This window comes from Papio anubis, chromosome 11, assembly GCF_008728515.1.
Source record: "Papio anubis isolate 15944 chromosome 11, Panubis1.0, whole genome shotgun sequence".
Lineage (NCBI taxonomy): Eukaryota > Metazoa > Chordata > Mammalia > Primates > Cercopithecidae > Papio > Papio anubis.
Genome location: NC_044986.1, coordinates 26,795,273 through 26,820,583, shown reverse-complemented (window position 1 = coordinate 26,820,583; position 25,311 = coordinate 26,795,273). Strand labels below are relative to the sequence as shown.

The window sequence follows — 25,311 nt, the reverse complement described above, 5'->3', positions numbered from 1 at the left end:
CATGTTGGCCAGTCTGGTCTCCAACTCCTAGCCTCATGTGATCTGCCCGCCTCAGCCTCCTAAAGTGCTGGTATTACATATTATTTTTCAGACACAAGGTCCTGCTCTGCTGTCCAGGCTGGAGTGCAGTGGCATGATCGTAACTCACTGCAGACTGGAACTCCTGGGCTCAAGCAATCTCCCCCAACCCCTCGCCTTGGCCTCCCAAAGCTCTGGGATTACAGGTGTGAGTTACAGTACCTGGTGCATTTGGGTTGGGGGAGATATATTGGTTATGATAAGGGCTGGCCATGAAAGGGGTGCTGTGCCAGTCACCTGCCTGTGTTCTCTCAAATCCATTTCCTACTCCCTCCCAGTTCACTTTGTATTCCAGAAAACAACATTTCCCAGGCTCCACTGCCCACTGGCTTGTGGCTGGGTTTGTGTAGTTAAAAGGGTCGGCAACAGCTGAGAAGACCAGAGCAAGGGAAAAAGCAAGCTACTTCTCCCTACCCCTCTGCTTGGGCAGCATCACAGGACAGGCGGTAGTCACGTCTCCTCCATGGCTCCAGCTCCTGCCAGACAAGTCCTCCACGACTGCAGCTTCAACCTGGTAGTCCTGGCTCCAGGGAACTGGTAATATCGGGCTCTCTCTAGCACAGAGAAGTGAGAGGCTTCCTATTGAGGCTGATCTTAGGGTTGCCTCACCTGTTCCTATTTGGTATTTTTGTTCGTCCATTAACCCAGCACACATTTTGTGTATTAACTCCCCTCTGTTTGACATGTATAGGGATGCTTGCTGATTGCCTGACACAGGTGATACATTGCTCCTGATAGACAGGAGGTGCATGGGCTCTGGCCTGGAAAGGAATAAAGATTCAGGAATTTAGTCTGTGGAAATGGAAAGGTTTAGGGCCACCTAAAGTAACAGGAAGTTTCACACATGCCGACATTGAGCTAATGAGGCAACACCACTCTGTGTCTGGGCCTTCGGGAAGGCTAGGGAGGGTTTTATGCCTGTACAAATGTTTCAGCCAAATATCAGCACCCAATGATGTCCACAGAAAAATGCCACTTACATAGGTGAGCCACAGGGCTGAAAAGATGGATCCAGTCTATCACGTTATTTCCTGCTAACTTTAAATCAAATAGTTGGGACTCTTGGGGAATGACTCACCCATAGTATTTGGAAAGGCAGAGCTGGAAGGGATCTTCTTCCAAATTATATGCATGAGAGCACTAAAGCTCTTATCTGTTAAAATGATTTGCTCAAGGTCACACAGCTGGCATAGCCAGAGGCGAACTCCTCTTTCCTGATTCCAGGTTCACAGCTGTTTTTACTCATCTGCTGTTTTTTACCAATCCCCATGTTTCAGTTCATTCCATGCAGGTTTGGTCTTTTGGTAATCACAAGGTTATGAACAAATTTGAGTTTATGAGTTTGTTCCCCATTCATAATTTCTAATTCTGAACTAATAATAATGAGCATGTACTCATTCTAAAATAACCAGTTTGGACTAATTTTTAAATCAAAGTAATTTAATAAACAGATATTATATAGTTAATTGAAATGCAGGTAGAATTCAGGTAGTACATACATTCTGCCTTGTTAGTGAAAAAAAAAACAGCAAAAAACCTCAAGCCTGTGGTGTTTACTATTTCTTATGCAATTAGCCTCTATGAAATCCTATACATGCAACACTTCTATATTTAGAATGAACACCAAGGGTTTAGGATTAAAAAAAAATACCTGAGGCAAAGACTTTAGAGACATTATCTGTTTAATAAATATGATTGTAAAAGCAATAAACAAGAGCAATTATACATTACACTACATAGTATTTAACAAAAAATACATCAAAAAAGTCATTTTAAAATTAGAAGTAGTTCCAATACTATAAGAAAACTTTCTTTTTTTTTTTTTTAAAATTGGCTTCCTATAAAAATAAGTCGGCAAATGAGAGATTTCAATGCTCAGTTGGATTCCTGGAAAACACAGAACAGCTGCCAAGCACCCCATTGCTCTCAAAGTTGCTGTTTGGAACTTCTGAAAAAAAGCAAAGCAAACCTCTGCATTTTGGACAGTGAATCCAATTAAAAATAAGGCAAGGGAGAAAGTGTTGCGTGGGTGGTTCAGGGTAGAACATGCACAGTTTGCCTTCTGGGATTTTGGAAAACGTTGCAGTATCGGATTTTTAGCTTGCCCTGAATCTTAGCTTCCACATACATTACTCCCTACACATTCCTCTGACCTTAAGCCCACCAAACTCCTTGTGTGTTTGCACCTGCGATTAGTGAGTAGGTAGGCACTTAGGTCCCTCCCATTTGTAGGCTCTCATTACTGCCTTCTCTTTGTGAGTCAGCCGGAATGGCCTAGTACAATGGTTCTCAAACTTTAGTATGTATCACAATCACTGGGAGGGCTCGTTAAAATAGATGGCTGGGCCCACTATCACTTAGCAATAGAGAACACCACTACTCATCCCCTAGAGTTTCTAATTCAGTAGGTATGGAGTATGGATCCAGAATCTGGATCTCTAACAAGCCCAAGTGATGGTGATACTGCTGATTCAGGTACCACACTTTGAGAACAACTGGCCAAGGTCATAAGAACAATGAGGTCCTCCTCTCTGAGCAGCACCTTGCCTCACTAATCTCCTACAGATGGGAGGAAGCTTTGAGGAGAGGCACATGAGGATCCTGGAGATGCTAGATCTCTAGCTGGCCATCTTTGGTCACTTTCCAAAATGCCAGGCATCTCATGTCTACCTCTATTTTTAATTAGGATTTACAGCCCATTCTTCCCTATGTCTTTCCATTCATTTATTTCTTCAACAAGTAATTTTCATACTACTACTCTAGGCAAGGCACTGTGCTAGAATAAGAGTGTTATTCCTTTTTCATACTTTTCTAATTAAAATGAATTGAACTGCAACTCTGAGGACTCCCTGTGCTGGTCTGAGTGAGCCTCTTTTGGTTTTCCAACACTTTGTCTTCCAGATTAAATTTGGGAGGCTCCAACTGAAGAGGATCAATGAGGATGTTTCCTATGAGATAGGAAGCCTGGCAGGTTGGGGATCAATTGAGTTCTACAAATAGGTGGCTGCCTCAGGCCTAGCCCATTTCCCAGATTCATATGGGGTATCCTCAACCATAAACATCTCTGCCTGATAAACTTCTGACAGCAGCTTTGCTATTCTTTCTGTGCCTGAACTACATGAAGTCATGGACATCAGGATCTTTAGGACACCCTCATTATCACCAGGGCCTGGGTTATACACTGTTGGCTTAGGGACATAGCAAAGAAGGAGGCTGAGCATACTAAGAGGTTTATCAGAACTTCTTTCTCCTATAGTTTATAGTGGTCTCTGCCCAGTCATAATACTAAAGGGGCCTCTGCTGAACAGGCTTTTGTCTCCCTCTTTCTCTGGGCCTTCTTTCATGATTACCCTGGGGAAAACTGGGGTTTCTTCATGCTTTGCGCCAATCTTTTTTGACAATCAGCTAACTTTTCTCCTTTATACAGACATAAATCTTTCCTTTAATGATACTACGATACTCAGAGGTCAGAGAGCACACATGAAATCACTGGGATCATCCTAAATAATCAAACTCTCACCCTAACGTAAGATAATTCCCCCATTTATTCTCTCAGACTGTTTGACACTCTTAAACACAAAGTCCATTAACCTGTTTCTCCTTCTAGTTAAAATCAGTTTTATTTCACAAACATTTCTATTCTATTGTGAGAGTGGAAATACCGGGTAACAGCAACCATCACAGGAGGAAACTGCCCTGCAAAACTGTCACACATTCAAAACATTTCTCACAAGAATCTTCTGGAATCAGATTGCACGAGATTTTCGTTAAGGTGTGAGAACACCACAATTCATCTCTATGCTTTCTTTTCCAAAGTACATGGCCAGGTTTGAATTGCTTTGCATATATCAACTCTTTCACATACAGTATACGTTTGCAGGTGGGAAAAGGCGAGGATATTTGAAAAAGGCAGGTTCTAGAGGAAAAGACAAAGATACATGAAACTGAACCCTGCTGTGCAGGATGCAGTAAGGTCCATGGGCACAGAAGCTGGCATGCTTGGGAATGTACAAAACTGACAAAGGGCTCAGAAACTTGCGAGTGGTGGAGGCAGGGGCGGCAGAGGCCAGGCCAGTATTTAGGAAACATCAGGGTTAATGTCCAGAATCTAGCAATATGTTTGGGAAGAAAAATTAAGAACAGTTGAAGGACAACTTACTTGGGGTTTGGAAGGAAGACATTCAAAGATATCAACAGATCAGGGTCACACATGGATGACAAACAAATGTGAAGACAGGACAATGGGTAACTAATGGGATTCCATTTCCTACTGCAGTTGGGGCAGGAGTAGGGAAAGCTGCAAGGGGAGGCAATCATGGTGGAAAGAGGTGAACAGGAAACCGAGGTCCGTTTCTGACATGCTTTGCCTCCCTGCCTTCCTTATTCTACCGGCACAAAGGGATCTTCAACTCGCATCTTTGTTCCTGTGGCCACAGAGAGTGCAGAAAGCAGCCTCGTGGCCACTGCTGACCAACAGAGCTACCAAAGCTAACTTAGAAGGGAAATGACAATATGGAAAGTGGAACAGAAAAACAGCTCAGGGTTTCAAACTCCTGTGCATGTCTTTGTGTCTTATGAAAGGAGCTGGGGTAGCTAATCCACCCATCAGCCTTTAATGCTAAAATAGCTGATAATCTGGAGCCAAGAATATTTCCAAAAATACATGCAGATTTCCTTGGCCTATATATGTTATGAATTTTCTACAAACACGACCGATCAGAAAAAAGAGAGAGGAGAAGAAGAAAGAGGGAGAGGGGAGTGTTTTCCATTAAAATAGAGCACCTGTACACTGCCCCTCCAGACATGTTCTCAGAGTATCATCCACATGCACAGGCTTAAAGCTAAAAACCCTTGTTGTCTGTGTCTGAAGAATTAAAAAGTCCCGATGCAGTGAGTGTTTGTTTGTTTGTTTGGATTTTGATTGTTTATATTTTATGTTTTGTTTTTGTTTTGTTTTTTTACTGGCGTCCTCCATTCAAACATTTACATAGGTAGGGATTTCTTTTGTGCTTTGATTCTCAGCAACTATGGAAATACTTCCTGGCAAAACAGGAAACAGAACAACAAAGGAAAGAAAAGAAACACAAAGTTAGTGGTCATGAAGGATGATGTACTTGACAAGAGCGAAATTCTTTCCTGATCAGCAGGTCGCCTGTAGCCTTTGGGGGTTTTCCTTAAATTGCATACTGTGCCCCAGCAGATCCCCGCTTTGGCGTTGAAGGCGGAGTGGCGTGTCTTGCTCTTTGCAATCGGAGAGATGAGTCACCAGGTTGAGTAGAAGGGGAGGGAGGGGAGGGTAAAGCTACTCTCCTAAGAGAAAACGTGTAACACTTACTCATTTAATGACACTGGAAAGGGAAAGGTGTCAGAGACTTTGCAATGTGCTGCGATATCTTCCTGGTGAAGGAGGAATTACTACTTTAATAAAGCAAGTAGAGGCTGTGCTTCATACCCTACGGAAATGCAGCTGAGAACCAAATGATCCCAAAACATGCACTTAGAAGCTTTAGGAATGAGTAGACAGGGTGAATGCCTCTCTGGACTTGAAGACAGAAAAGGCTTTTATTCTTTTTAACCCCAAGCAATTACACATTTATTACCTTGTCTCCTCAAATAAAAGAAAGTGCACTGTGAAAATTGGACACCAGATGTGACTGCAGTTATCGTTATCTATGATAGGAACCAGTCACTGCATTTAAATTTCCCCTTAACACAGCCACAGACCTTTCCCATATTCATTTAAAGAGGGTTATGTTTCCATTTACATACTCATTGTTTTCCAAGTAAGATTAAAAATTGTATGTAAAGGCCTTCTAGGTCTTTATCACATTAGAGTGGAGCATGAATAGTTATATAATAATTTATTCACTGTTGCCAGCAATGCAGGATCTAAATGTAAACATATAAGGCTTCAACTCCTAACGCCAACAGACAGGAGGAACCAAAGAGAGAAATGGATCAGCAATAGTGGCTTCATGGGTTTGCCTAGCTTCCTGGAAAATTTCTTCTGCAACAAATAGCAGAATTTAGCAAGTGAACGTCAGATTCTCTATACCTCATTGTTGGATTCCCGTGCCTACTTCACGGGCAGAGAGAGCACCAATGAAATATGACAAAGTCCATTTGACAACTTCTGGTAAGGGACAGTCAAAAAAGAGGAAGAAATTTGCTAATCTGCTCTGTAATAGTCTCACCCACCAGTGGTCTCTCTCAGGATTGCTCCACTCCCTGGATGTCTGCAAACTTTATGCCTCTTGTCCTCAATCTTAGGTTCCAAATCTCCTGAGGGAAAGTTCCTAGACTACCAATAGATGTAAAAAAAAAAATTCCCCGGATGATCAGGCTGGCCACTCTCATTATGTCACTCCTCTACTGGTGTTCCGGAGCAGTCTGCCCTCCTTAGGGCTGTATCCAGTTGAGGTTACCACGTTTCATTCTAGTCAATACATATCGTGTCCTGCAAACCCTGCCCTGCCCTCTGGTCCACCAGCCCTAGCCTCTGAGGCCTCTCCTTCTTATACACTATTAAAGCAAATGCTTTTCTGTTTGCCCATAAACATATAACATTTTAACATTTTAAGCCCAATATTTTAGGGAGGGTTTTGCAAAAGGAGGAATAAACTAATGAGAGAAAAAAACTAGATAGAAGCAAGAGGTTTGTTTGTTTTTCCCCCATCCCAATGAGAGGAAGCAGGGAAAAAGCCATCTTAGCTGTTTCTCTCAGGGCTGTTAGAGCAGAAGAAAGTGGTTATGTCAAGCCAGAAAGGGGTTAGAGAGAGAGTCAGCCATTGCCTACTCAGCTGAACAGCTGGTGGCTACTGGGAATCATTTACCTATGAGCTGGGATTCCACCTTCTCATCTATAAGCTGGCCAGGCCTCCTTAGTTCAGTCTGAGGGACATTGGGCCTGCTTTCAGAGTGACTGACTGGACTGATCATCTCTTGTTCTTTCTCATTCTGCATCTGGGCATAAACATTAATCCCCGGGATCTTCCTAAAATATTAATAGAAACCATCACTGCTGTGCACATCACTGTAACACATGCTTCTGAACCTGTCAGGGAGAAGGAAGAGGTCAGGGGTGGGGGGACGTGGAGGGAGGGACACGCACCTTTTAAACTTGTAGATGACGAACACCGCCAGCCCCACAAACACCACTGAGAGCAGCATCAGCATGGCAGATCCACTGTGGGTTGGAGTGAGGTCCACCAGGGGGGCTGGGGAGGGGAAACAGAGCAGAGAAAAATGAGTAGAGAACTGGGCAGGTGAGACACTATGAGAGGTTCAAATGGTTCACACGCAAGCATGGTAAGTCCCGGAAAACCATGTGGGGTATACACACAAGAAGCACGTCACATGACTGACATGGGATGCATCTAAGCCCACCCCTACTCCCACCCCAAATGTTCCTGCTCTGCAGCAAAGCAGTGAAAACTACAGACCCCAGGGCCAGGCTGTCTGTATTCAAGTCCCACTCTAAGTAGCTATGTGGTCTTGGGCAAGTTGCTTCACCTTAACGTACCTTATGTGGTAAAATAATAACAATGGTATATACGTCACTGGGTTCTTATGAGGATTAAGTGAGCTAGCGTATGTCAAGCATTGAGAAAAGTGCCAAGCACATGGTAAGTCATGTAATTACTAGATTTCATTTCTACTGCTGCTAGTATTATTATCAATCAGTATTTATAATAATATAATAATTGTATTTTATTATACTCTGAGTGTAAACTTTTTCCACAAAGCAAAACAGATTGCCACTAAAACCACCTGCAGGAATATATTTGTGAATTCAACCACCCCCTCACCCCTACTCCAGTAGTTGTCATGTGAGAAAAATAATTGGAAAGTTGTCATACGTGAGAGAAAGAAAAGCAAAGTGATGGAGCATGCTTGTATTTCTGTACACAGGAAAGTGATGGCCAAGTGAATATTTCACAAGGCCAGCCGCTGACATGCTGAAGGAGGGATATGCCACCTGTTTGGGGAATTGTCTCAACAATTTCCCAAAAGCTCTGACAGCCCTCACCAAGATGCTCCAGCCTCTCAAATACAGTGAGTTTTTCTCCCAGACAAAACAGAAGCCTCTGCCTCCATAAAAGAGTCTCCCTCCCTGAGTTTCGCCTTAAAGCGCAGTCTGGAAAACACTTCTCTCCACCTGTACACCTTCTGCCATCTCACAGTCAAACCTGTTGTACCTGTAGACTTTGCAATTAATTTCTATCCTCTTAAAAGCTGACATTTTGCAAACGTAGCATAGCTCACGCATAAAAGACAAGCCACATGTACTCCAGGGAAGCCTTGGTGCTGACCTTTACCTTCCATCAACTTAAGCAAACCCTGATACCCAGAAATACAGATGACCTTTAATCGCCATTTTCTGTGGTTTTCTCTGGTGTGAGCTGAGAGGGCAATGTTCTAGTCACCCAGGTAAAAAAGTTCAAGAATAAGTGACTATAACACTGATGGTCTCAGACAAGATTCTCAGTTGCTTCTGCTCTATTTTTTTCAGGATTACATCTCAGCCACTCTGTATTGATACTGGAAAGCATATTGCATCTAATCACATAGTTTTGGTGAAAAATGAAAATAGTCATTTCAGGAGAGTTGGCTTTCAGGAGGCACTGAATATAAGGAACCCCCCACTATTTTCTCTCCCCTGTAAGTCAAGCATCACCTCAGTTTTGAAATGGGAGTATGTGAGTTTGTGTGTAAAGATGAGGTGGGGGGGTGTCCCACTGACGTGAAACATCCAAGGCAAATTTTCTTTTGGTTCAAAATTAGGAAAGAAAGCTCTCAGTACCATCGGTAGAGACGTCCAGAAATTCTTCAGAACTCACCGTGCAACTGGTAGGATGTCATCAGGGGAAGAGAACACCTTCCATTTGTCATAGACATTATCACAAATGTCTATTTGATTTTCACAAATGGAAGGCAGTGATTATGATCCCATTAAACAGATAGCAATGAAGTTCTCATTGGTTAGCATTGTTTTAAAAGGACTTAGAACTTACTAGTAAACGGAAGAACTAAGACTTGAACCCAAATCATCATATACGCACGTGCACACACACACACACACACACACACACTTTCTATATACTCAATCCTGGGCTAATTTCAGTAAAATATATATTTCTGAGGATGGGGATTAGGACTAAGACTATAGCACAAGAAGCAAATTAACAACTGGCACAAGTTAAAATATTAAGTTTTAAAAGGAGCAGTAGGAATAATAAATCATGTACTCTTAAGTTTGGAAGACAGATATATGTACACATATATGCATACGTGTGTATATGTGTATGGATATGTGTGCATGCAACCACACACACACACACAGAATACAGAAATGAAGCCTCTTGTACCTACCACCCAGCTTCAACAACCATCAACTGACAGCCAATCTTATTTTATCCAGTTCCCACAACCTCCAACCACTGGATTATTTTGAAGTAAATCTTGGAAAACCTATAATTTAACCACCTGTAACTCTAAAAGATCTCTCTCTCTCTCTCTCTCTCTCTCTCTCTCTCTCTCTCTATTAGCACAATACCATCATCACATCAAGGAAATTATATTAGGAAGATGTTTTAAAGGCAATCTTCTAACACAAATCCTTCATTTTTCAGGGAACAATGGAGGCTCAAAGAGGGGCCACAGATGATTGGAATGGTTAGAGGTTGAAATAAAGCTAAACTTTTCACTCCCAGCTAAATGCTCTTTCAGCATAACCAGAATACCAGTGATATGAAGCAACTAAGAATACTGAGCTTGCTTGAAAAGGTTGACATTTGAAATAAATGGAAAACTAAGAGAGAAAATTACTTTGTCCAAGCTGTCAGCAACACAGAAAGCAAACTCGCATATGCATGCATGCGCGCGCGCGCACACACACACACACACACACACACACACACAAATGAACCTTTTCCCTTCTCTTTCCTTCCTCCTATCTCTCCCCATCCCCAGGTTAAGTCTTTCAATTCTAAATCATTTACACTTAAATCATCATTCTTCAACAAGCAGCATTAACACTGTTAAGTAATTAGCATATTATTCTGGGAAAATGAACTTCCGTATCCCAGTTCTAAAATGTGTGTTATCCTTTCGCCCTCCCCATCTCTGCATCAGTCAGTCACTTCTCAGAGGCAGGAAGCAGGAAGCAGGAAGCAGTCAGCAGCAGTGGCCAGAGACTGACTACCACTGCCCTCTGTGTTCTGTGGTTGGCTTCTGTTTGCTGATCTGTGCCTGACTATAAACAGACCTATTATTGCTCCACACAACAGCAGCTGCATTTCTTAGTTTGCCCAACACTTCGGTGCATTTGTGTGTGTTTTGCTGAGGAATGGAAACTTGTGATAAATGGGCTTTAGCTTGTTGTGTGGAATTAGCATACATTAATCCCTTTCCAGTTGCAGCTTAAACAAGGTAGACGTGTAGGAAAAGTGCTGAGCAGTTTTTTGCCATTATTCATGCACAAAGTAAAACATGGATACAAGCAGTTCTTCCAAGTGACTCAACATTTCTAAGCCTGCGTACTTGCACATATCATTTCTAAAATCCTTTGAGGAGTTTGGAAATGCAATGAATTTTTATATTTTATTCACGAGGACCTGGGATGATAATAACGGGAACACTTACAATAATAACAACAATTTTCTTGTGAAAAGTGATTGCCATGTAGTAAGTGCTAAATAAGTGGTTATAATAGTATGTATGAGAACAAATTCAAAATTCCACCTTTGGGGTTCAGAAATGATATGATCCCTTTTCAGAATCAGACCTGGCTCCGTCACTTATAGATTAAGTGACTTATATTAAATCTCAGTTTCCTCATCTGCAAAATGGAGATGAAACTAGTGTTTGGTCTAGAAAGTCGTGAGATTAAAATGAGATTGAATTTATAAAGCACTGTCATAGTATTTGGGACAGACTGCATGCCCAATATTTCTAACCTTGTCATTTTAATGCTATCGTATTTCTGAAAGTGTATTCTTCTACAGAAAAAAAATCCTGAAAACTGATGACAGTTCTATGGTGAGATAATTTGGGGCAATGATACATACAGCATTCCTCATGTGGAGATTCACAATGTACGTCAGTATTTTAAAGGGTCACAGCAGCCCTTGCAGAAAAGAACACATTGAACTTTACCATAGTCTTTCATAAACTCATTTGACCACAGACCCTTTGCAGAACTAGGTTCCATGTAACACTCTAGGAAATGCCTCTCCCCAGGCACTGCTTTCCCTGTTGCTGCAGTTTTTTCGTTTTATTTCGTTTTTAGATGAAATCTTGCTTTGTCACCCAGACTGGAGTGCAGTGGCATGATCTCGATTCACTGCAACCTTCTCCTGTGTTCAATCAATTCTCCTGCCTCAGCCTCTCAAGTAGCTGAGATTTCAGGCACCCGCCACCACGCATGGCTAATATATATATTTTTTTGTACTTTTAGTAGAGTTTGGGTTTCACCATGTTGGCCAGCCTGGTCTTGAACCCTAACCTTGAGCGATCCACCTGCTTTGGCCTCCCAAAGTGCTGGGATTACAGGTGTGAGCCATCACACCCTGCCCCCCTTGCTGCAGTTTTGCCCTTTGCTTGGTTTATCTCCAAGTTTTAAGGTCAATAACATGGTAGCATCACCCAGTGAAGCCATGCAGAATAATCTTATTGTTGTCCAGTGTTCACTTTCATTCTATCAAAAGGACTTTCCTGGAGAACTGCTACTTGCACTATGACCCCGAAACTTTCAACTCTAATTCTAATCCAAGAGAGTTAGTGTTGTCAGGATGTTGCAGAAGTAATTTACCATACCTTGATTTTCTTTTTTCCTCTCCTGACCCCAAAGTAGATCAATTCAGGTTTGAGTTACATGCCTTGAATATCATGAAATCCATGTGGTCTGAAATATTTTTTAAGAATTACAGTGATATGGGAATAGCACAGAGAAAGTTTATGCAGAATGCAGGATGGGCAGAAAGGCTTCTATTTACAGAGAACTCTCGGTTGTCCAATGGGCCTTTCCTCCATTTAGAAACAAGTCCAATCATGAGAGTCTTAAAGTTTGCTACGTTATTGGTATAAAGCCACAAGACTGCAGACCAGACTAGGTGGGAATTTCCAGGGAAGTCTCCTGTTAAAGTAGCCAATTGGGAGGCCATTAGACTAAGGCAGCTCTGGAGTCCTGGGTTCCTATGTAAGCAAACCAAAATCCAAGTAAACAGTCATATTCTAGGAAAACGAAACTTAAGCTTAATCAATTAGAAACCACTAACTAAAATGTAATGAGGGACTTTCTACTAGAATGATCCAAAGAAGGCTATTGCTCTGTTTTAACCAATCAAATATTTTCTTTGCCTAGCTTTCATCTTCACCTCATAAAAGCTTCATGCCTTTTAGGGAGCCTTAAATCAACTGTGGTCTGGTGCTAACTGATTAATGAATCATTATTTGCTCAAATAAACTCTTCAACATTTTAATGCATCTCAGTTTATCCTTTAGTAGCTCTAATGACTAGTGAAGCATTGTTTCTGAATTTAAACTGAGGGTGAGTCTTCAGTAATATCCAGTGACAGGGAGTTGAGGTCACTTAGCCAAGTAATGACAAACATCAGTAACTCCAAGAGCAAGCATCATCGTAATAGACAAGAAGAGAAGAATGACTTTTGGTTTTCTAGGGTTGGAAGGTGATGATTCCTGGCTATTATGTGAAATATTCCTCAAAGTGTAGTTTATGGACTACCTGAATCAGAATTACTTGGAGCACTTGTGAGAATATTGCTTCCTAGGCTTCACTTGAAAAAAATATGTATAGTCCAAAAAAAATTAGCCGGGTGTGGTGGCGGGCACCTGTAGTCCCAGCTACTCAAGAGGCTGAGGCAGGAGAATAGCATGAACCCGGGAGGTAGAGCTTGCAGTGAGCCGAGATTGCGCCACTGCACTCGAGCCTGGGAGACACAGTGAGAATCTGTCTCAAAAAAAAGAAAAAAAAATGTATAGTCTTTGAGAGTAGGTCTCCAAAATCCATATATGTGACAAGGTACACGGGTAATTATTATGTATAACAGTTTGAGAATACTGCATAGCAGGCCCCAGCTATTCTCACTTATAAAACTTCCAGTCCTGTCTTTAGGGCATGCCTGACTTTTATATTCTCTGGATCACTAAAACAAAGCAAAAATACCACCCCCCCCACACACACAAAAATGTGCCCCTTTGCTGTTGATAGTAGCTCAATCTGGTGATGACTCCAGAAGAAAGTTTTTTAAACTACCTAAAAGCATCTCAAATCTCCCCTAAGTGAGCAGTCAGCCTCGTGTAGATATGGATTACATTGCTGGCTCAATCCTCTACCCTTCTCTATGTCTAAGCCTTGTGCAATGAGTTTGAAACTTGTCTCACCAAGAGGTAAAATCTGTTTCTTCATGCCTTGAATCTGAGCTATCATTATAATCTGCATGTGGCAATGGAATGCAATGGAAGCAATGGTGTGCCTCTGCTTTTTCTCTTGGAATTCTACCACTGCCATGTGTGAGCAAGCCTAGAACAGTCAAAGGATGAAAGGCCATGTAGAAGCCAGGTTAATTATTCTAACCAAGGCATGCTAGAGCAGCCTGCAGGCAGCTGACCCATAACATGTGAGACAGACCAGCCAAGATCAGCAGAGCTCCCTAACCAACAACCCATAGCTAATTGCAGACAGACTAGTGACCATAGGTAAGACTAGATGCATAAGCAATAATAAATGCTTACTATTAAGCCACTGAACTTCTAGGTGGTTTGTTACATAGCAATAGCTTATTTACTTTCCTCAAAAGTCTCTTTCAATTGGCTAAACTTTCAATTGCCAATTATTACCTTTGGGCTCCACATTAGCCAATTTTTGGTATAGACTTCTATCCCCATTCTCAGGGTGGCAGAGTAAAAGTAAGAAGACCATACGTATTATTTTCGAAGATAAGACACTTTAAGAATGAAAGGGGGTGCTATTAAAGCTTACGCTGATACAGCATAGATAACCCAGGACAGTCCTGATCACTCCAGGTATAAGACATTTGGTGTCTAAAGGGTAGCTTGTCCTATGTTCTGGCATCTTCTCTGTATTTTACATGTGTTATGCTTCCCCTTTCTTTCACTTTTTTTTTTTTAACTGATTTCTCTTGACTATCTGCCTTGCCTTCCCCTGGGAAACCATTTCTGATGCATGTTTGTGCCCGTTTCTGTTCATCTGACTGTTCCTTGCTGACCATTCTCTGACCAAGAGTTTCCATACATATCCTCTAGCCTGGCTAACTCAGTCTAGTTACCCTATGGTAATTTCAGCCCCTTTTATGGTCTCCCGTAATCTCAGAAAAAAAAGAAATAGTGAAGAAATAATTTATTAGAAGCTAGACCAGGCATGGTGGCTCATGCCTGCAATCTCAATGCTTTGGGAGGCTGAAGTGGGTGAATCTCCTGAGGCCAAGAGTTTGAGATCAACCTGGTCAACATAGCAACACCCTGTCTCTACAGAAAATAAAAATATTAATTGGGTGTGGTGGTGCGTGCCTGTAGTCCTAGCTACTCGAGAGGCTGAGGCAGGCAGATCTCTTGAGCCCAGGAGTTTAAGGCTGTAGTGAGCTATGATGTGCCATTGCTCTCCAGACTGGATCACAGAACTAGATCCTGTGTCTAAAAAAAGCCAACGAGTAACCTCATTGCTGCACCCTGATAGGTAGATGAAAATATCACATTTAATCATATTGTGGGGAGGGATATATTTAGATATATACCTACATGATAAATCCATTATTGTTTATAACACCATAATGATTAAATAACTATGAAAAGTCACTGGGTCTATGTATCTGTGAAACTACCCAATTACTTGAAGATAAAAAATATGTATTTATTTTGGGGGAAAAATAAAAGGAAGAAAACTATTGGTACCACGGCTTTACTTAAAGAAGACTTGTAAATGATTACTATGTAGATAATACGGTGACCAGAAATTAAAGAGACAGATAAACTTCTTGGCTGTGGAAGAATTTCACCAGTACTAATTTCATCCCTAAATGGAAAATGTTATTGCAACAATTTACTTCTCTTTACAGTTCAGGGTTCCACAACTCCTATTTGGCATCTGCATCCATAATGTTGTGGCTTAGATTATACTGTAGGTTTCTAAAGCTTCTTGACGAATGGTAATTCTCCCTTCAAGTGGAAAATCTTTTTCTCAATGTGAAACTGTAGTGCAGAATTCATGATGTATCACGACCTAGGTTGAAATTTGAAGTTTCTTATTCCCTCCCAAATTTACTCATAACACATCCAGTGGTAGCAACCGAAGCCTGCAAATATTAATTCTCTAATATCTCTGTGATAACATCTTTTTATTACACCTGCAAAAGAAATTAAACCAGTCAGCAGCAGCCATAGAGGCCAAGATAACACAAGATAACAGTTTTATTAAAAAACCCACACATACCCTTGACAAAGGACAGTTTTCCTAAACCGAGCAGCTTAAATAAGGCAACTGATAGACAGACAGGAGGGGATGGAAGCAATGTTCCTGTGTATCATTTTTGTCATGTTTTTTATTTAACTTGAGGTTTGAGGCTCTTCCTTTGATAAATATTAACTCTTTACCATTTTTATCACATGTATCCGGAACTCCAGATGAACAGTGACCAAACTGGAAAGCCCAGGATACGGCAACCTCTGAATTCTGAAATATGTACAGAAATATAGTGAAATGTAGCTGTATCATTTTATGCTCACACTGGCCCATGCACAGCATCTAGATAATATGATTTGTTTAACTCTCATAAAACTCATGGCTGTTCAATTACATCTGCCATTAAGATTCCAGTTCACACTTTAATCATGTTTCAAATGCTTCATGGCCACAGCTCTTGGCTGGCCTTTGTCATTCATCTAGATTATGGATTTAATATGCCCCAGATTCAGGGGTATGTTTCATTTTCTCCCCCTTACTCACTGTCATTTGCCCATTCTGCCAATTAGGTGAGCTCCAAATATTCCAAGAAATTAGATTTTAATGTTTATTACTAATTTCCTCCTGTACTTAATATCACAGGCTCTTCTTGTTTAATTCATGCTTCTGTTTTAGTGGATGCCTTGAGTTGTAAATCAGATTTATTACTGGAGATAGTCGTTCACCTTTCCTTGTTATGCAGATGGATTTCTGTCTGTGAAAGGCTGGTGAACAGTGGTTGCTGAGACTGGTGATGAGGCCACCATCATAAGCATCATTAGGGGGAGCTTGCTAAAAATAAAGATTTCTGGCTCCTTCGGATTCTTCACTCTGTGTGGTGAGGCTTGGAAAATCTCTATTTTTATAAAACATCCTAAGTTAATTGCAATGTAAAGTCACGTTTGAGAACAACTGCTATTTACAGCAGATATCTCCCATCGTGAGTTGGAAAGAGTTTTCTAACTATGGGGTGGGGTTTCATGTATCTCAAATGCTTTGAGGGAACTAGTCAGCTCCCTGACTTTGTACTTTGAGCAGAAGTCCCACCACCCAAATTGCAGTTCATTTGCCCAGTACATAACTCTTACGAAGCGCAAATAATCCCTAAAGGGTTGTTATTTGCTATTCAGGAAGTATCCATCTAGTTAGGCTTTTACCTTCCCAAATAAAAGGTCAGTGTTGCCCCTTGCTTACCCTCTTTTTACTTTCTGTTCTCATGGAAAACCTTACCTATTCTGCCTTAGAAGAGTCAACAGGTTTTCAGGTCATTCCCCACTCCCTCCTTCTCCCCACCAAATAAAAGGACTAAATTGACTCATGACCCAGGGTTCTCATGAGAACAAAGATACAGGGTTTGATAGAGCTTGAAATATTTCAACCAGCAATTAAGGCTTTAACGTATTACCTGTCAGTAGATTTCCCTCACCTGATTATCTGCTATGACATGGTAAACTAAAGCTCATAGTTGAATGTATATTCTGCTCCTGGTCTTCTCACCTGAGTTTCCACTCCCCATTTCCAGCTTCTTGCTGGGGTTTTTCACTTAATGTTTGAGGACATCCAACCTAACATGAACCACCAGATTTATCTTCTTTGACAACCAAAAAAAAAAAAAAAAAAAAAAGCTCCTCCTCCCAGGTCTCTATCTCAACTAAATAAAATTATCATATCTTGCAACTTGAGTTGTAAACTTCTGTGTGTAAACACTTTGTTAAAAAGAGAAATGATAATGGAGTTTTACCAAAACCTATTATTAAAGGAAAAAAAAAAAAACACCAAAATCCTTCTAGCAGCCTTTTTTTTTCATTTTCCAAATTCATTATACCTTATAATCTCAAATTTGCATTGATAAAACTTCTTTTTTTTTTCTTTTTCTGTTTGAGATGGAGTCTCGCTCTGTCGCCCAGGCTAGAGTGCACTGGCGCGATCTCCGCTCACTGCAAGCTCCGCCTCCTGGGTTCATGCCATTCTCCTGCCTCAGCCTCCTGAGTAGCTAGGACTACAGGCACCGTCCACCACGCCTGGCTAATTTTTTTTTTGTATTTTTAGTAGATACGGGTTTTCACCGTGATCGCCAGGATGGTCCCGAATTCCTGACCTCGTGATCCACCCGCCTCAGCCTCCCAAAGTGCTGGGATTACAGGCGTGAGCCACCACACCCAGCATAAAATTTCTTCATTAGCACACAATGGATGATGGAAAACAAAGTTTATAATATACCAGCATATTATTTTTCCTGAATTGTATCCCTCTCCCTCTGCTCATAATTTTACCCTCAGTGAATATACTAATTATGAATATTTGAGGGTACATATCTAGAAGCCCCAATCCATGTCAGACAACACATAATTTTATACATAAACCATATAATCCCACCTTTTTGTGCCTTTGTGCCACCTGGCCTCTCAACCTGCAATGCTTATTTGCTCTCTTTTTGGTGAATTCCAATTCAACCTTAAAGACTCGACTTTACTGAATCTTCTGCATAGAATATCTTTTCATTCTCCTCATGTAGAATTTAGTAAAGTCTCATGCAACTAGTATTTGTGCCTCAGGTCTAGCTAGCTCGGTGTGAGTGAGGGCCCTCACTCATCTCATATCCCCTGATAAACTATAGGTTTAAAGGAATAATTGTAATGTAAGGCATAGAGTCATGTGAAGAATAAGATGATAAATCTGAAATGGATCCTGCCCTTGAGTAAATTTCAAGTTACTAGAGGCAATGAGAAAGCTATTGGCATTTTAGGGATATTTTGTTAACAGCTCAGGTTTGTTTTTCCACAAGTAACTCTATGGATCAAATGGTTTGCGATGGATTCAGAGCCTTCCAGATTCTTGCTAGAAAAACTCTCTCTAAAATGTCATCATAGCTGTTTTATGTTTTTGTTTCTGTTTTGAGATGGAGTCTCAATCTGTTGCCCAGGCTGGAGTGCAGTGGCACGATCTCAGCTCACTGCGACCTCCGCCTCCTAGGTTGAAGTGATTCTTGTGCCTCAGCCTCCCGAGTAGCTGGGACTACAGCTGCATGCCACCATGCCTGGCGAATTTTTGTAATTTTGACATAGATGGGATTTCACCATGTTGGTCAGGCTAGTCTCGAACTCCTGACCTCAGGTGATCCACCCACCTCATGCTCCCAAAGTGCTGGTATTACAGGCATGAGCCAGTGCATCCAGCCCGTTATTGTTTTTAAGACATATGATACATAAGGCCAGGGCAATTGCATACATGAGAGATGGAGAGGACAAGGAAGGCATCACAAAAGATGTGAAGAAGGTTTAGCTGGTTTGTTAAGGTGAAGAGGGTGTAGTCCAAGGTGTGTGACCACGAGCTATGACATGAAGTGAAGCTGCTCTGATACTGAAACCTTGTCTTCCAGCAGCCACAGCAATAAGATAAGGACCAGTGATTCAGTCTCTCCTGGTAACAGTCTCCTGCCAGTCCTTCTCCCATTCTCTCTCAGATCTCTCATTCTGGGACATAGAACCCCAGGAAGGATGGGCCCAATTTTCTTTCAGCTGTCCACTCCCCACAATGTGTATATAAACAATTACAATGTGTATTTAAAGAACACCTGCCGGGGCCGGGCGCAGTGGCTAGCCTGTAATCCTAGCACTTTGGGAGGCTGAGGTGGGTGGATCACAAGGTCAGGAGATGGAGACCATGGTGAAACCCAGTCTCTACTGAAAATACAAAACATTAGTTGGGTGTGGTGGCAGACCCCTCTAGTCCCAGCTACTCGGGAGGCTGAGGCAGGAGAATGGCGTGAACCCAGAAGGTAGAGTTTGCAGTGAGCTGAGATCGCACCACTGCACTCCAGCCTGGGCGACAGAGTGAGACTCTGTCTCAAAAAAAACAAAAACAAAAACAAAAACAAAAAAACAGAGATTCCCTAGATTCCCTAGATGCTTATTGTATAAATGAATGCAAATCTCCACTCACCAGTTATTTGAAAAGAAGTAGCATGTCTTGGAGACAGGTTCACAAATGAATTAACTGAATAAACTGGATCTGAAGGTTAACTGCAGGAATGGGATTTTAAATATATCTCTGCAAGCTATAAATTAGGCATATAATTATTTATGAAAACAATATTTGTTAAGCACTTGATATGTGTAAGTTATTTGCTAGGTATAAGGATGAAGATGATATAAAGATATATGAAGAAGATGATATAAAGATATGATCACAAGAAATTAAATAGGAGTGATTCAAAAGGTGATGGTCATGATCATTATCATCATCAGACAGATAGAGATCTAAAAATCCATGTGATTTCAGACAAGGGGAAGATGTTGTCTAGGCAAATGTCTCTGGGAAGATGTCATGCAAATGTTGGCATTGAGCTGAGCCTTAAAGTACAGGTAGACAAGGGGAAATAGGTGAAGAAGTGGGGAGAAATATTCCAATCCGGAACATCATGAATAGAGGTACACTTTGGTCAAGACAGCAGTGCTTCCAGTCTAACACTAGCTTGATTGCTTTCTATTCCCTTTTCCAACTCTTTGCATTGTTTTTGCAACATCATAGCCTTTGTTTGCTAAACGTGGATGCCAGCTGCCATCAGGTACTAAAAGTCAAAGGGAGCCACTCAGGCCATAACCCTCCCTCAACCTTCTGGATAACATGCTTTTCGTTCTCCCTTATTCTCATACAGGGTTAAGTCTCTCCTTTCTGCAAAGAGCATTTCAGAAACGTACCTGTCAGGAGTGGTTAGACCCTTAAGAAAAACTGCCTGAAAACCAAGAAGCATAGGAATGGCTAGGAACAAAACGAGGACTACATTCAAAATTTAGCTCAGCTTAGATGCCACAGTTAATGAATTCCCACATGGAACATGTTGGTGGGTGGGGGGCAAACACACTCCAGTCTCTAATGACATTCAGGTATCTGCAAATGCTTTCCTTGTGTTCCCATAAAAGCAAATAGGGAACTGAATTTGAAAACCAAAATAAGGCTAGTAAATTCTTGAAAAGAGACAGTTCTTTTTCCTTGGAGACAAACCAAATTATGCATTTGCTTCTCTCACCAACAACATACTCTGGCTCAAACATTTTTAAAAGAAGGCTGCTGAACATCTGCTGAGCAATTAATGGGATGCCGCAGCATGTTGTAATGGTCCCTGGGAAGGTATTAGCAATCCTGCTTATGAGACATGAAATGTTGCTAACAATGGTTCTTCCTTTTTTTTTTCCTTTGAATTTTTATTTTTCCCGGCCTACAGGGGGGATGAGAGAAAGAGAAATAGAGCTGAGGCGGAAGTTCTGCATCTAATACTCCTCCCCACTGTTTCTCTCTTTTTTTTTTTCAGGCTTCCTTCTCCTTCTCTTCCTAGCCACCCAAATATTAATGTGTTAATTTCAACCTAATAAAAGCAATTGTGGTGGCTCATGCCTGTAATCCCAGCACTTTGGGAGGCTGAGGCAGACAGATCACTTGAGCTCAGGAGTTCGAGACCAGCCTGGGCAACATGGTGAAACCCTGTCTCTACCAAAAACACAAAAAATCTTAGCCAGGCATTGTGGTGTGAATCTATGGTCCCAGCTACTTGGGAGGCTGAGGAGGGAGGATGGCTTGAGCCCAGGGGACAGACGTTGCAGTGAGCCGAGATCACACCACTGCACTCCAGCCTGGGGGACTGGGTGAGACCCCATCTCAAAAAAAAAAAAAAAAAGAAAAAGAAACAAAACTGTGGTAAGTGTCTCAGCCCACTGATACCCTACCAAAGTGCCAAGCTTTCCATGAGTGAAAGGGGAATTCCCTGCACTGTTTTTTGTATATGTAGGGTCTACTACCCTATTCAAATAGTTTTGTTTCTTTTTTTCTTTTAATCAGGTAGCTAGAGGTAACTTAGGAGCAATCACCAACAGGAAACAGATCCCAGATCCCTCACATATTTTACTTCCTTATCACAATTGTTGTTGCAGTTGACAGGTTTGTCTTTTGCATATGAAAATCGAGCCCTGAGTGACTGTGTTCCTGTGGACCCTGACACCTCTAATGCGTTATGACCAGCATAGCCAAACTTAGTATAGCAACAGTTTCTAAGACAAAGTTTCCAGTTTTTCCATTAACCCAGGAAATTATCTTTGTTTACTTACCAAACTGGAGCTAATTTTCCACATATAAATCTATATGTACTCCAGTTGCTGAACTAGCCATGACAGCAAACTCAATAATGCCAGTTGATCCGGTTTGGAATTACATAGCCGAAAGACCCTACTATCAAAACTAACAGGAAAGATTTCTACAATGGTTGGAAGTCAAATAATTTTCTCACTCTCTCGAAATTGGTCCAGGCTAAGATTGGGCTTTTACTTGGAAATGGACTTTTTTTTTTTTTTCCTTTGGTGACTTTGTGTTACACACACCTATATTGCAAGGGGTTCTTCTTCATATCTCAGTGTGCATATCTGGGTCCCCAAATTATACCTCCCTTTTGCCAGTCCTTCTTCTCAGGAATCTCAGTCCTGCTTCCGAAACTCCTAGTTATATAATAAACTACAAACATGAATTGAAAACATTTTTCAGTTCTTCCAACTTTGCATTATCTTTTGCAATCTGGAGTTTTTACCAGTGGGATTAACGTCTCATGGTTATCAGGAATTGACTTCCTTTCCCACAGGGAGCTATAAATCCAAGGACCTTTGGATGCCTTTGCTGTATTCAGTTTCTCTGGCCAAGCCTACTGGCCAAACCAGTCTCAGCTAATTACCCACTTTTTGATCTCAATATTTCAGCTTGATCCCAGCTCTAAACCATTTGTCACTGAAGAAAGTGTTCTTAAGTAACATTTAAAATAAGATTTCCTTTTTTTTTTTTTTTTTTTTACAACCCACTTCTCCCTAAAGTTAAATATGGTAACATATCAATCTTTTAAATTGTTTTAAATTCGCACATAACAATTATACATATTCATGGGGTACGTAGTGATGCTGAGATACATAAGCATAGTGATCAGATCGGGGTAATTAACACATCCATCATCTCAATCATTTATCATTTCTTTGTGGCGGGAACATTCACTATCTTCCAAAACGATCTGAACCATCATTAGAGCATAATGCAATAATCGTTAAATAAAAACCAGACACAGATGGAAGAGAAGTATGGAAGGAAGAAAAAGAGTGAAATGTGAGTGGCCTCCAGAATTGAAGAATGGGAGAAGTAGGGTTAGTTCTAGGCCTAGCCTGACCTCCAATGCTCTCCTGTTCAACAGAGGGAGGCACTGTTTTCTGATACACCAAGCCTAAAGATAGTGTTCATTCAAAGGCTGCTTATGCTATAAAAGCAAATTTTGCATCACGAAGGATAGAAAAGTTGGCCACATCCCTTCAAACCCAGACCTCAGTATGGCTTAGTTGTTTTAATTTCTAAACTCAAAGGGAACAAGTAGTGGCTGATGAAGTTCAGTCAGCTACCTAAACAGGCTCGATGGTCTGATTAGATTAAATAAATCAGTGAATCTTTTTAAACCGATGTTCAATGGTTACTTTCTATTCAGTTGACAACATTTGTCAGTGGCTCGGCTATCAGGATGACTATAACTCTTGTTTCTGGAATCATTCTCCCATACAACTAGTCACGTGTGCCTCTGCCATGTGCTAACCCCACTCGCCAAACACCAAAGCTCAACATTCTGGGTAGGAAAGGGCCAGTCAAGACCATCAAATGCCCTAAGTTGGTCTTTTCTTCAGATAATTTTCACCAGCATATGATTCAGAAAGCAGCTTTGACCAACAATAGTAGTTTATGAGGGCAGAGACTCTGTCCCCAGTGTTGACAACATTGCTTGGCCCAGTGTAGGCAGGCACTCAGTAAGTGTCTGTTCAACGGATGTGTTAGGATGACAAGATGCAGAATAGGAATTGAGCCCTACTCAATCCTCCTGCTCCTTACGGTCATCTTTTTCAAGGGATGCTCTGAATCGTCATACTTCTGTTCAAAGGTCTCGATGGCTTCCCAGACCTTTGATGGCTTACTCACTAAAGTAAGTAAAAACGGTGCATCCTGGCACGTTTTCACCCTCCACACCTCCATATCCCATGCTGAGTAACAGTGACTTTAAATAGTGGGATTGAAAAAACAACAAGAACAATAAAATCTTCCATGAAATCCAATAAAGAAAAAATATAAAATCCAAGAGGGTGAGAGGTCAGTGGTCAGCCTGCTTGGCCTTCCGCTAGACCTAGCAGTGCCTCGTGAAATCTCCAGGAAACCAGAGAATGGTGCTGGTAATAGCTACTTTTTATCCTCATTTATTTATTCAGCATACCCAGAGCCCTTTAGGCTTTACTTCCTTGGTGCTTAGAATGACCTCCTGCATTTAATCCTATCCATCCTTTAAGGTTCTTCCTTGAAACCACTACTCCATGAAACAATACTGTATCATTTTGACAGGATATAACTCATCTCTGCTTTAAATTTCCTATACAGCTTTAGTTGCTAATAACAATAAAAATGAATTTTAAAGCTATCTTTCAGACACTATCCTAAGTGCGTTACCTGAATTAACTTAGTCTTCACACAATCCCACTGGCAGAGATGCTATTACCATCTCTGAGACACACAGAAGTTAAATGTCTTTCCCAGGATTACATAGTCAGTAACAAAGCCAAGATTGAAACCAATGTTCTGACTGGAAAAAAAGAATCCAAGTGCTTAAATATGTTACATAGTCTCTCTCTATATAAGCATGTATGCAGTTTGCTCATTGACTACTCTCCGCTGCCTGTTCTTCCCATCCCACAGTACCACTGCCATTGCTACACCGAACTTCCCCACACCACAACCAGGTTATAAGTTCTATGAAGACGAAGACCACTTTTCACAGGTGTTTGTACTCCATGGAGCACCAGCATGGTACTCTGCAAAAAAAAGTACTCAATAAACATTGTTAATTTATTATTAATATATCACAACAATATCTGTTCCTAAGTGCTTGTGTTATCATTGAAAACTATTCTAAGCTACTTGTGTTATCATCTATTCTAAGTTACTTGTGTTGTCATTGAAAACTCTCCATCAGCTTAGAAGGAGGATCCGCCATCCTCACCACCACCTTTTCAGGTGAAGAGATGGAAGCTCAATGACATTAAGTAAATTGTAAGATCCTGACCAATTCCAGGTTCAGTTCCTGGGTATGGCCCTGTACCACTCCTAAGTTCCTGCTATCTCTACTGCGTTACATTATCCTGAAACTTAAAGAAAGCAAATTATTTGTAATATGAATATGTTGAAAATAAGACTTTGCAGAAAGACCCCCACAAATGTATTTGTTAATGTTATTTTCAAGATTTCTGATGAGATAAATGAAGCATGCTTTCATGTGAGATGTATCTAAGCGGTTCACTGACAGTTTTTGCCAGAGACTAAGTATAAAATATTACCTTCTCACTGGGTCACCCAAGTTGGAGTGCAGTGGCGTGATCTCGGCTCACTGCAGCCTCTGCCTCCCAGGTTCAAGCGATTCTCCTGCCTCAGCCTCTCAAGGAGCTGGGACTACAGGCATGTGCTACCACGCCTGGCTATATTTTGTATTTTTAGTACAGATGGGGTTTTACCATGTTGGTCAGACTGATCTCAAACACCTGACCTCAAGTGATTCACCCACCTCAGTCTCCCAAAGTGCTGGGATCACAGGCGTGAGCCACTGAGCCCAGCCAAAAGTGTCACCTTTTTCTGTTGTTTAACTGGTTCTCCATTGAGGCAGAAACACCAAGCAAGACAACGTTCAAGATCTGATGACTGATCTG

General features: G+C 41.2%; 1 protein-coding gene across 3 annotated transcripts in view; it reads right to left on the bottom strand.

Annotated features, from left to right (window-relative positions):
• Positions 1-1,742: 1,742 nt before the first annotated feature.
• SORCS1 (sortilin related VPS10 domain containing receptor 1) overlaps positions 1,743-25,311 on the bottom strand; it is a 594,356-nt gene continuing 570,787 nt past the window's right edge. The window contains exons 25-27 of one of the 3 annotated variants that reach the window (XM_003904235.4): positions 7,190-7,295; positions 6,912-7,072; positions 1,743-5,388 (exon numbers count right to left, since the gene is read on the bottom strand). In XM_003904235.4, the coding sequence (XP_003904284.2) occupies positions 5,381-5,388; positions 6,912-7,072; positions 7,190-7,295 (275 nt within the window). In that variant the 3' untranslated portion in view covers positions 1,743-5,380. The remainder of the gene's footprint in view (positions 5,389-6,911; positions 7,073-7,189; positions 7,296-25,311) is intronic. The other 2 variants (XM_009215327.3, XM_009215326.3) reach the window with 2 other exon arrangements.